This window comes from Schistocerca gregaria, chromosome 10 (genome assembly GCF_023897955.1).
Source record: "Schistocerca gregaria isolate iqSchGreg1 chromosome 10, iqSchGreg1.2, whole genome shotgun sequence".
In the NCBI taxonomy this organism is placed as follows: Eukaryota; Metazoa; Arthropoda; class Insecta; order Orthoptera; family Acrididae; genus Schistocerca; species Schistocerca gregaria.
Genome location: NC_064929.1, coordinates 133,172,119 through 133,185,908, shown reverse-complemented (window position 1 = coordinate 133,185,908; position 13,790 = coordinate 133,172,119). Strand labels below are relative to the sequence as shown.

General features: G+C 40.1%; 1 protein-coding gene across 6 annotated transcripts in view; it reads left to right on the top strand.

Annotated features, from left to right (window-relative positions):
* Positions 1 to 13,790, top strand: part of LOC126293440 (CUGBP Elav-like family member 4) — a 669,441-nt gene that overhangs the window by 613,807 nt on the left and 41,844 nt on the right. For 4 of the 6 annotated variants that reach the window (XM_049986670.1, XM_049986672.1, XM_049986669.1 and 1 more), the window contains one exon: positions 6,106 to 6,276. The exons of the other annotated variants lie outside the window; for them this stretch is intronic. In XM_049986670.1, the coding sequence (XP_049842627.1) occupies positions 6,106 to 6,276 (171 nt within the window). The remainder of the gene's footprint in view (positions 1 to 6,105; positions 6,277 to 13,790) is intronic. 6 annotated transcript variants of the gene reach the window in all.

Genomic DNA, 13,790 nt, shown 5'->3' with positions numbered 1-13,790 from the left:
CTAGTAATGGAAACACTGCTGAACCACCCCCAATCCAGTTGTCTTGAAAGTGTTCCTCAACAACTCGCATACCTTTTCCATAAGTCTGCTAGAGTTCCATGCAGCAGTAACCACATATAATCCATTTTTTCCCTTGTCCTTGAGCTGATTAACTCTATTTGCAGCACATCCAAATAAGAATTTACATTTGTGTACCCTTCAGACAAAATATAGTCTCATCAGCTATCGTGGTGACATCCCATCCCATATACTAACATCCACATACATACTTCGCAAGTCACAATATGGTCATTGCAGAGGGTACCCTGCACCACCACTAGTTGTTTCCTTTCCTGTTTGACCTGAAAATAGAGCGAGGGAAAAATTATTGTCTATATGTCTCTGTATGAGCCCTGATTTCTCCTATCTTATCCTCCTAGTCCTTATGCAAAATGTACATTGGTGGTAGTAGACTCATTCTGCAGTCAGCTTCAAATCCCAGTTCTCCACATTTTCTCAGTAGTGTTTCACAAAAATATTGTTATCTTCCCTCCAAAGATTCACATTTGAGTTTAAGAAGCATTTCCATAAATACTCGCGGACTGATCAAAGCTACTGGTAACAACTCTAGTAGCATGTGGCTGAATTGCTTCAATGTCTTCCTTTAATGCATCCTAGTTATCATAAGGCTCAAGCAGTATTGAAGAATGGGAGAATGGGTTGCACTAGGGATATTTTCACCATTTCCTTTATAGATGAGTGACATTTTCTTAGAATTCACTGAATAAACCAAAGTTGACCATTTGCTTTCACTATTTGTGACCTTATGTGCTCATTCCATTTCATATTGCTTTGTAGCATTACACCTCAATATTTATTCAATAAGACTGTGGTATGCAGCACACCACTAAGAGTGTATTAGGAAATTACAGGATTTTTTTTTTCCTACTTATATGCATCAACTTATAATTTTCTACGTTTATGGCAAGCACTCACTCATCACACCAAACATAAATTAAGTCCAAATGATCCTGTACCCTCCTAGTCACTCAATGATCACATTTTGCCATACACTGCAGCATCATCAGTAAACAGTCACATATTACTGCTCTCACTAACCTGTGGCACCGCTGATACTATCACCTGTCTTTGATGAACACTAACCATTCAAGTACCTGAAGTTCAGATGCTCTTTCTGAATGGATTTCATTGAATGGGTGAATGGCAGCATATGATTCCCCTCCCATTTTCTTACATTCGCTATGCAGCCTGTAGTTGATACGGCTTGCAACAAAAGTATGTTTCTCCCAATCATGCAGGCATGCTTTACAAGGTGGGGACTTGTTAGAGCAATCTCTGAATATACTCATTATTTCTGCATTGTTTGTCCTGACTGCAGAAGTTAGTGCCCCAACACATGTGCCATTAATTGATCCTCTATAGTGTCAATGTGTGTGTGCTCACATCAGCCATGGTTTCAGAACTAAAATAATGCAATACTGGGAAAAAAATGTACAATAATGACAGCAATGCTTCTCAGCAGCTTCGAAGTAGGGACATGAATAGAACAACTGTTTATTTTCCCAATAGCACAAAGCCAAGAGGGCTACGAGGACTTCTTGGACACAATATATGTGGCAGGAAAAGGTCTGTTCTATTAATTTTGGAAAAAAAATGCTTCAATGAAGTGATTTAGAACACCTTTTAATATCATTCCCAAATTCTGACAGCGTATAATAAAAGATGCAATTAAGATAACAGTTATGGTTAACAGGAAGAGAAACTTTACTTTAAGTAAAGTGTGGGATCCAGTGCTCAATTTGCTTCAACTGCTTTAAAAACATATCAATGCTCTCTCTTTCTACTCATAAGTAAGTATCTTTTAAGGTTTTCTGTAGTGAAAATAGCTGCCTACTTTCCTTACTTATAACTTTCTTACAATAGGACATAGCCTTTTGGCTGGTCTTAAATTATTGTGAGATTGTTTTATTGTTTAATGGCATCAAAGGACAATCGCTAGGGAGGCACAGACAGTCCAAACAGGGAGTACTGAAATTTGTGGTCAACAGCTGACAATAACAACTAAGAAAATTGTCAAAATATTGTGGTTGAAAAAATGGAAGTCCAGAAACCTGAAAATATCCTTGCATCCCTAGGCAAGAGATTATTTAAAGGGCATAATCAATCAAGTTGTTATTTCCATTGTTGTTCAATAATTTACTACTGGCAGTTATTTGATGATACCAGTCAGATTTGTACGTATTTCCACTAGTGGCTTCTCCAATCTTGATATTCTCCATTTCTGTTTTTTATATTGTCCATTCTATCCTTTTTCAGTTTTATTAAAGAATTTATTTCTCTGTGCCCTATTTGGTTTTATACTCTATTGTTTTCCATTTTACTTGCCAATAATATTCTTTATATCTTAAACTTTGCTGTTATTATATAACGTTCACTTCACCCTCGTCCTCCTTATGATACAAAAACTGATTGTGTGATCCAGAAAGGTGTTACTCAAAATGTAATAATGTAGAACTAGATGTGTCAGACCATTTGACGAGTTTGCTGCACCTGGCAGCAGAAATTATAACACAGGATTATGTGAGATACAATACAGGGTGTGGCAATGAAACACACTGATTTGAATTGGTCACTGTGAAGGTAGGAGTGGTAGGTTAAGGGCCTCAAATGAAGTTCTGGATTGAGAAGTTTGTCTGCCATCTACCTCAGTAACAACACTCCACTGACTGAAAGGGCAACACTTTGTGGTAAACAGCTACTTCTTTACCTGCTGGTCCATTTTTGCCATGCCAAGCATTGTACATTTAGAGCACACTTCAGTATTCCTACCCCAAGTCCTGTTCATGGCTAGTGATCATTTGTTTCATGGATGGACAACTTCAGAGTAACTATAAATGTGCAAAGAAGAAGAATGGAGTTTCCAGTGCCTGTGAGATTACAAAAAAAATACCTTTTCCCCGATCTACAGTTGTCCTTCCACTTGAGATGAATTCTCCGTGGTAACCTAATTTCTACGAATATAAGTTTCTGTGGTATAAGAACTCAGCAAATGCAACTTTGTTGCTCGGCAGAATGCATGTGAAGATTTGTTTGAAAAGTTGCCTAATGACGCAATGCCGTTCTTTAGTGATGACGTTCACTTTTCTCTGTCTGAATGCATGAGCAAACAAAATGTACACTGCTGCAGTTCTAGCAATCCCAGAGAAATACATTAGAGACCTCTTTATTAAGAATGTGTAACTTTTGTTTGTGTGCATTGTCAAGAACAGTGATAACTGGTCTTTACTTTTTTGAGGAAAAGGAGTATGCACTTGCTGTGAATTCTCAGCAATTTGTCAGTATGATTGAGAACTTTTTGCTTCAGTCTCAAAATAAAAAAAATAATGTTGAGGATGTGTGATTTCAACAAGACAAGGCCACAGCACACACAGGATTCTCAATTTGCATGGAACATTCTCCACACGTCTGGTCACCGCACGGGGATATTTTCTGTGCTCGGCATGCTTGCCCAATTTAGCCCCTTTTTATTTTTTTAATGGCTATATTTAAACTCTATTGTTTATATTGACTGTTCGAGGACATTTGCACATTTAGAGACTATTCGGCAAGCGATAGCCCATATACCCATCACTATGATCAAAAGTGTTGACTGGAACTTCAAAATTTGAGTAAATTAGTATACTGGAAATATGGAGTGTCATTTGCCAGGTATCATGATTAAAAACATTCCAGTTCATAACCATTAAGTTTGTTGCTGCATCATGTATGAAAATAAAACACACCCCAGATGCTTGGTCCAGCATCACAGTATGGGTTGCAAATAGTGTGATCTACCACAGAACATTTTAATTGGTTATGGGCAATTAGTGTCCTCCAAAGTAGATGTGTACACTGAGAGGCACGATGTGGCTGAGACAGAGAAGTAAATATTGCCTGCTATGAACTAGTGCAGTATAGTGTTAGCAGTTAATGGTTTCTACAGAGAAGGCAACAGTAATCTGTAATGGAGAATTAACCTTAATGTTTCTTTGTTTGTATTAAAAAATGTGATCTGTTAAGCATTTATCTCTGTGCATTTCTGTTCCTGATTGGACAAGCAGCCATAAACAAAGGGAGGCGCTCAAAGCTGGGTAAGCAGACCAGTGCCTGTTTGACTCACACTGTTGTACTTGTCATCCTTATTCAATGCAGAATAAGGTAGCTCTTGTATTTCAGCATATGAGGGCAGCTGTAGAAACCACTCTGAGCTAATCCCCACTGTCAGTTCAATACAAAACAGTGATGTGGCAGTGCCATTCAGAAGGTGATAATAACGTCAGAAAGTATGTTACCAATATCAATCACCTGGAACACAGACTTTTTGCAACTGAGGTACCATACCTACCTGTCCACAAACTTGAGTCATGCTGTCAAGATATTTTATTAAACATTGCACCAAATACTAAGATGGAACTCAAAGTGAAAAATATTTTATTACACACTTTTCAACATATGCATTATACATGTTTATTGAAGGTTCCACAGAAATCACATAAAGAGTATGTCATAAAAGTGCTGGAATCAGAAAGGAGCTGTTAGTCTTGTAAGTGAAGGCTTTCTTAAAATGTTATAGTAATATGATGCATAATTAAGTGAGAAAGATTACAAATACAAATAAAAGAAGTATACAGCAATGGTTTGGAATTGATGACTGGTGACAAAAAGCAAAACAATGGAAGAGACAGCAGCAATGCAAAACACACAAAAATAAAGGGTGCAGCAATGACAAAAAATCATATTTATGTGAAAGAAGCAAAATGTTTTCGGAAACTTAAATGTGTGACATGAGGGTAGAAGGGAATTTTAATATTTGTGTCAACTTTTCTGCAGTTTTGTCACATAAGAGATTTACATTTCATTGATGTAGCTCTCAGAAAACTAAGTAAAGAATGCTTTGTACAATTTTAATATTATTATATGTTATGTAAAGTTGCAGTGATGTTTTAACCCTTCTCAACCAATATCAGATAACAGTTGTCTGTATAAAGACAACCACTCATCATACTGTGGAAGGGTTGAGCAGTAAACAGACACATGAACAGGAAGCTGAGCTTAATGTATTGTTTATTTTACTGTCACAGATCTCACAGATTTCTGCAAATAGTTCCTGCTTCCAAGCCACGGTGCCCCACTTTACACTTACTGAGAAAAAAAATCCTTGGTAACAGGACTAAAGACTGTGAAGAAGAAGACAACTGCATTCCTTCATATATGAAGATTTAACAGGCTACTTTCTAACAAACTTTTTTAGTGGGTCTGAAGATTCTTAAGTATATGGAAGTTAGGTGCTATAGAAATATAATTGTATTCCTCTTCCCTTTAACTTCAGTCATTTTACTTTGCTGTGTGACTTTTTCAGTGGATCTGAAAATTGGCCCAAGGACCTGAGACTAGTAATCATGGCTGTGGGGAGGTGGAGGGAGGGAAATGGGTGCACACTTGGATTGGTAGCAAGGGAGGGGGAGGAGCATATGTTTCTCAACTACTGCTCAACATTCCCACTATATGACGAATGGCTGTCTTTATTTATACTTTTGTTTCTAGTCCAGTCAGGATTTTCAGTTGTGGTATGAAACAAATAATATGAAAATCCAATGGAACCTCTGTACCAATCACACCAACTTAAAAAACAGTTTTGTTTGACACATTGCAATGTGCAAACTGTTTCTCTCACTCTAAATCTTTCTAGTAACAGTGAATCTGCATAATGCTTTCTGTAGTGAAGCATATTTGTTTTACAATTACTACCTAGTTCTCCAGAAACATATTTATTTTACAATTACTACCTAGGTCACCACTCCAAACCACAACCCCCCCCCCCTCACCCCCCCCCCCCCCCCCCCAAGTAAGTCCATGTTACACCTTCTTCCAATACAGAACAATGCACTGAAATCTCAATGTAGCACGTAAATATCAGTAATCTATGGATTTTCTGCTAATAACTGTATCACTGATTACCATCACAAATGTTGCCCCCTACTTGCTAATGAGCTGTGTTTCAGGACACCAACCATGTCATACATATTGGTGCAGCACTTGAAATTCCCCTTTATATATATCTTTCAGCTCTTCTTTGCAACTCTCCAAGATCAGCTATCAAGTACGACTGGTATGGATTCAACACAGAACTGCATACTCCATATGAGGCCGAAACACAAAATGGCATTCCGGTACCTCTTCTTTCCCTTCTCCTGAGCAGCCCTTCAAAAGTATCATCACATGGAAGAGAGCACTCAGGCATGTATGAATCACTGTATATGGGACATTATCTTGAAATTTATAGGATGGAATGAGACTGGGAGGTTAAGAGTGTTAAAAATATGTGGAGATTAAGAGTTTAAAAGACTGGAAGGTTGAAAGTGTTGAAAAGAAAGGGGGGGGGGGGGGGGGAGGTTGAGAGTTTAGATATTGAGGAGCATAGAAAAAACTGGAAGTAGAGAAAGTTGAAAAGTTTTTGAGATTAAATGTGTTGAAACAATTGGGTGGTTGGCAATAGGATATTCTGATAAATGTGGGCAAGTGGGGCTCAAGTGAGGGTAAGTCAAAAAAAATGTATCATTTAAAACCATTCTGGTTACCTATTCACTATCAGAATAAGGCCCTAGATTAATGGATATGTTTGTTTGTAGAATAGATATGTACGAAAAAAGAATGCAACAATAAATCTATTTATGAATAGGATTCATTATGTACTTTTAGGATACAATAGTAGCAGCTCAGATAATGTCATACTTGTGCAGAGATTCAACATGAGAATGGGTCTGCCTGCTGAGATCCTAGGATTTAACAAAAGTTTGAGTTTATCAATAAATATGTTGTAGTCACCAGAATGTGTGCCTTCAGGAATTTTCATGTTAAATTTCTGTGTTTAACTTTCTGCTTCCTCCCTCATTTTGCTTCTTTTCTGTCCTCCTAGACCGATTCTTCATACCTCTTCTGTTCACTTCCTTGCCCCTCCTACCCCTCCCCCCTGTCGTAGTCTATATTTCATTTCTCCAAATAACCTGCATCTTATGACTGTCTTTGTTGCTACAGTACATTTTAGAACTTTCTTTGTAACTGCATGTACATCACAAAATGACAAGGAGCTTCATTTGATTCATGAAACTATAAATTTTGAGGCAGCATCAGGTGAGAGATATCCATGTGAAAGGCATATATTACCCTAAAAGTTACATGTTGTATGGTGAAATCTCAGATTCTCAATTTTGTTTAGCACTGTAACAATGATGATGATCTTCAGGGAACAAAATGTTAAAATGTTTGTAATTAAATGTCAGTTCTCAAAAGCAAGCAAAAGGTTTTGGGGGTAGTATGCAATAAATAATGGGCATTTGCAAGGAAATAACGGTTCTTGTTCTCATGGAGTAGTCAAAACAACATTCCCAATTCCCCAAAACAAAGAGATTTGTGGGAAGAGCATTATCTTTGGAATGTCCAAGCACAATACATAATGGAGGAATCAATGAAATTTTGAGTACTCATTTACTATCCAGCAAAAAAGCAGTATCAGTGTCAAAGATGTCCTGACATACTAAAATAATATGTAACTGGGACAGAAATTAAGTACTATAACTACTGCAGAACAATACACAGTATTGTACTACAAGATGGCTAAAATACCCAGTTTCCAGGCAAATTTGATTTTATTAATCCAATTAAAAAGTCACTAAAACACTAAACAATGAACAGACATAGTACTCTTTCCTATGAATAGGTCATTATTTGCTTCAGGAAGTTCATTCTGGTATGTGGTAATCAAGAATCATTAATCACCTGCAAATTTCACAATGATAAATAATTAAAGGGAATGCTCACTAGTACTTCTAATGTAGTTTGCTGTCTTCAGACTAAATTCTTCACATGAAGTCAAATTTGTATCCATCTTTTAGTTTTATAAGGTATTACACAATACTTTTGCACCACCTCTTCCATGCCAAGTACACTGAAGCACCAAAGAAACCGATATAGGTATGTGTATTCCAATACAGAGATATGTTAACAGGCAGAATAGGGCACTGCTGTTGGCAACACCTATATAAAACAACGAGTGTATGGCGCAGTTGTTAGATTGGTTACTGCTGCTACAAAGGCAGGTTATCAAGATTTAAGTAAGTTTGAACATCATGTTGTAGTCGGCGCATGAGTGATGTGACACAGCATCTCCAAGGTAGCAATGCAGTGGGGATTTTCCCATATAACCATCCTGCAAGTGTACGTGAATATCAGGAATCTGGTAAAACATCAAATGTCCAACATTGCTGCAGCTGGAAGAAGATCCTGCATGAACAAGACCAACAATGATTGAAGAGAATTGTTCAGTCTGACAGAAGTGCAACCCTTCCATAAATTGCTGTAGATTTCATTGCTGTGTCATCAACAAATGTCAGCATGCAAACCAACATCATCGATACGGGCTTTTGGAGCTGAAGGCTCTCTTGCGTACCCTTGATGATTGCCCTACGCAAAGCTTTACACCGACATTGGACTGTTGGTGACTGGAAAATGGCTCTGAGCACTACGAGACTTAATTTCTGAGATCATCAGTTGCCTAGAACTTAGAACTACTTAAACCTAACCAACCTAAGGACATCACACACATCCATGCCCGAGGCAAGATTCGAATCTGCGACCCGTAGCAGTCGCACGGCTCCAGACTGTAGCACCTAGAACCGCATGGCCACTCCGGCCGGCTGTTGATGACTGGAAACATGTTGCCTGGTCGGATGAGTCTCACTTCATATTTTATCAAGCGAATGGACACATAGGGTTATGGAGACAACCTTGTAATTCCATGGACCCTGCATGTCAGCAGGAAACTGTTCGAGCTGGCGGATGCTCTCTAAAGATGTGATGCTTGAGAACATGGAATTATATGGGATCCCTGATATGTCTAGATACGACCCTGACAAGTGAAACATATGTAAGCATCCTGTCTTATCATCACAATTCCAACCAGCTTACAGGAAGGAGAAAATTTAAGAATCGAAGTTGCAAGGATACAGGGTGGCCAGTCATTTCTAAACTTCATAAAGCATAATTTCAAGCACTATTGACAGACATATTTAAAAGAAGAAAATGCTGTCTCATCACATTCATCAATTCATATCTGTTGTACATTCCAAAAGAATTGGGCAATTCCAGGAGGACAATGCGACATCTCACACAGCCCGAATTGCTACAGAGTGGCTCCAGGAACACTCTCTTCTGAGTTTAAACATTTCTGCTGGCCACCAAACTCCCCAGATATGAACATTATTGAGAATATCTGGGATGCCTTGCAATGTGCTGTTCAGAAGAGATCTCCAACCCCTCATATTCAGAGATTTATGGACAGCCCTGCAGGATTCATTGTGTCAATTCCCTCCAGCACTACTTCAGACATTAGTTGAGTTCAGGCTCCTCACGATATTAGGCAGGTCTACCAGTTTCTTTGGCTCTTCAGGGTATATTGATCATCTCCTGTATATATAAAATTCACTCATGAAGAGTTTAATGCTGTTTCCCACATGTAATTATGGTTTATAACTGAAAACAAACATCATACTGTTATTATAATAAATGCAGAGCAAATATACACAAAGACATTAAGAGCAGCTATAATGAAACAATTTCAACCAGCTTACAGGAAGGAGAAAACTTAATAAGCAAAGTTACAGGGATACAGAGTGGCCAGTCATTTCTAAGCTTCACAAAACACAATTTCAAGCACTATTGACAGATATATTTAAAAGTACAAAAAGCTGTTGTTGTTGTGGTCTTCAGTCAAGAAACAGGTTTTATGCAGCTCTCTATGCATTAAGTAGTGCTGTATGCCCTCAGAAAAAATAATGGCTGTTTTGTTTCCTCTTGTTTTCAGCTGTTTGCAGTATCAGAACATCAAGGCAATGTCGGCTGATGTTACAAGGTCAGATCAGTTTGTTGTCCCTGCAACTTAAGGCTGCTGCCCCTCTTCTGGGACTATATGTCTATCTGGCCTCTCAACACCTACCCTTCCATTGTGGTACTGCACACAGTACAGCTATCTGTGCCGTACATCGACCTGCCATAGTAAGGTCCATGGTTCATGGGAGGAGAAGAAGCTAGCCTGCATTAAAAAATGGACATAGGTCTATCCACCCTGGAAACACCCTGTACCAGATGCTGAGCATATTTCATTATTATATACCACATGGGCCAGAATTAGTTCTCATGAACTCATTAGATCAAAACTCGCCCTCCAACATATTCTCACATTCCACCACCATCTTGTACTTGACCTCTAATACCAGGAGCCTCCCCGTTGGTACTTTATATCCCCAACTTTAAATCTGAATCTCTCTCTCTCTCTCTCTCTCACACACACACACACAAACACACACACACTCACTCACTCACTCGCACCTCCTTTTTTTTGTGTCTGAATTTTCGCTTTCCTCCCAGTCTTATTTTCCTCTTAACCCTTATTTACTTCTACCATCTCTGTACTGAAGTGGGCTTAGCACTTACCATTCTGTTTTCTTTGACCTCCTACAGCCCATGTTGCCTCCTCTTTCATCTTTGCTTCCCCTTGCATATATTTATTTAAGCAATCCATGTGACTGAAAGTACACAGTGTGTTACAGATGTGAGACAGAATTTGTTAACACTGTTGACATATGTTATGGATAGATTATGGTAGAAAAGCTATTGTTGTAGTGGTCCTCAGTCCAGAAATTGGTTTGATGCAGCTCTCTACACTTGTTAAGAGCTGCATGTCCTTGCGAAAAAATTATGGCTATTTGCAGTACCAGCATAGCAAGGCCATGCTGGCCTATGGTAAAAGGTCAGATTAGTTAGCTTCACTGAATAGTTCTTGGTTTGCACTTAAGTATAACCAGCAAGATTACTTTTCTAGGTATTCTTTTAGAGGGTAAAAACAGTGAAACAGTAACTAAGACTTCACAGCTTCACTAAATTGAATATTTTCTTCAATAGACTTCAGGTACATGAGAAACTTGTTGAACAGCTGGAGGTCCATGTGGAATGCTCCATTTTGACAAAGTTGGCTGTTTGCTTGTAACACATGCAGATTTGAGTTTATTATGGTGTCATGTTTATGTGTTTCACTATTTTTCTTGAGTCTGGATTCAGTTGGCACCATGTAGTTTTTAAAAATTTTACAGTCTTGAGAATATATAATAGACAAGCCAGTGTTAGGATCTCCAACTTCCTGAAGATGGGTTAGCAGGACTCTAGGTTCACTCCCATTAATGATCATCATGGTCTCCTGTGGATTCTAAAAGTGCTCAGGGCAGTTGTAGAATTTCCTCAGAATATCAGACTATATTTTAGGTAAGCCTATGTGTACGCATAGTGTGTAATCAAACTGTTTTCTGGCTAGCATATTATTTCAGAACACTCAGTGCATAGCGGCAAGTACTTACCTTTTAAATATCTGGTACTTACCTTTCAAGTATGTTTATTCCATTTAAGGTTACCTTGTACTCACAGGCCCAGGAATTTGAATACACTCTTAGTAACTATTGGGTGGTTATTTACTGATAAAAGTGATTGAGAGGGATTTGCATTTTGCATGGAGTGAAAGTTCATGGAAACTGTCTTTTCCGTGTTGATTGTTAATCTGCTGATTGTAGCCTAGCTGCTGAGCTGTTCAGTAGCCAAGTTCACAGATTTTTGAACAGCCTCTGTGTTCTCCCCTTTGAGGAGTACAGTTGTGTCTTTTGGGAATATTGTGGTTTTGTGTACACCTACATTCAAGCTCAAGTCCTTAGTACAGAGGAGGATGGTTGTGTCCCAAACTGGGATTCCTCCCAGTCTTCCTCAACCTTCAAATCTTTCTTCCCTAGGGAAGAAACTAGCCATTCATACACTCCTGGAAACTGAAATAAGAACACCGTGAATTCATTGTCCCAGGAAGGGGAAACTTTATTGACACATTCCTGGGGTCAGATACATCACATGATCACACTGACAGAACCACAGGCACATAGACACAGGCAACAGAGCATGCACAATGTCGGCACTAGTACAGTGTATATCCACCTTTCGCAGCAATGCAGGCTGCTATTCTCCCATGGAGACGATCATAGAGATGCTAGATGTAGTCCTATGGAACGGCTTGCCATGCCATTTCCACCTGCCGCATCAGTTGGACCAGCGTTCATGCTGGACGTGCAGCCCGCATGAGACGACGCTTCATCCAGTCCCAAACATGCTCAATGGGGGGACAGATCTGGAGATCTTGCTGGCCAGGGTAGTTGACTTACACCTTCTAGAGCACGTTGGGTGGCACGGGATACATGCGGACGTGCATTGTCCTGTTGGAACAGCAAGTTCCCTTGCCGGTCTAGGAATGGTAGAACGATGGGTTCGATGACGGTTTGGATGTACCGTGCACTATTCAGTGTCCCCTCGACGATCACCAGATGTGTACGGCCAGTGTAGGAGATCGCTCCCCACACCATGATGCCGGGTGTTGGCCCTGTGTGCCTCGATCGTATGCAGTCCTGATTGTGGCGCTCACCTGCACGGCGCCAAACACGCATACGACCATCACTGGCACCAAGGCAAAGCGACTCTCATCGCTGAAGACGACACGTCTCCATTCGTCCCTCCATTCACGCCTGTCGCGACACCACTGGAGGCGGGCTGCACGATGTTGGGGCATGAGCGGAAGACGGCCTAACGGTGTGCGGGACCGTAGCCCAGCTTCATGGAGACGGTTGCGAATGGTCCTCGCCGGTACCCCAGGTGCAACAGTGTCCCTAATTTGCTGGGAAGTGGCAGTGCGGTCCACTACGGCACTGCGTAGGATCCTACGGTCTTGGCGTGCATCCGTGCGTCGCTGCGGTCCGGTCCCATGTTGACGGGCACGTGCACCTTCCACCGACCACTGGCGACAACATCGATGTACTGTGGAGACCTCACGCCCCACGTGTTGAGCAATTTGGCGGTACGTCCACCTGGCCTCCCGCATGCCCACTATACGCCCTCGCTCAAAGTCCGTCAACTGCACATACGGTTCACGTCCACGCTGTCGCGGCATGCTACCAGTGTTAAAGACTGCGATGGAGCTCCGTATGCCACGGCAAACTGGCTGACACTGACGGCGGCAGTGCACAAATGCTGCGCAGCTAGCGCCATTCGACGGCCAACGCCGCGGTTCCTGGTGTGTCCGCAGTGCCGTGAGTGTGATCAATGCTTGTACAGCCCTCTCGCAGTGTCCGGAGCAAGTATGGTGGGTCTGACAAACCGGTGTCAATGTGTTCTTTTTTCCATTTCCAGGAGTGTATCTGTGCAATAGTTTTTATATTTTTAAATGTGTCTATTGGCAGCACTTGGAATTTTGCCATTCTCTCTCCCTGTAATTTTGCAGTTTTCTCAAGTGCATTTCTCTTTTGATAGCATAAACATTTTCAAGCAGGTATATGGACTCTCTCACAGTGTTAAACATATAACATACCACCAACAATTTCAGAATTTAGACTCAAAAAAGAAAAGGCAATTGGAGCTGTGTTGCTCATGGAGTTGTGACACGTTCTTATCAAAAACCAAATGTGTAACTTTACTGACAGTGAAGCTTTCTGTTTATTACACAACACCCTCAAAATTAAAGGTGTGTAGTTTGCATGGCTTTCATTGCCAACAAGTGTAGAGGATTTTGTTGAGAAAGTCACCAAGAAATTGGTTAACTGTGTCATTATTTCAGCCATAAATAAATAAATAAAATTTGCTCTTTGTGTTTCGCATTACAAAATGATACAGTCTTT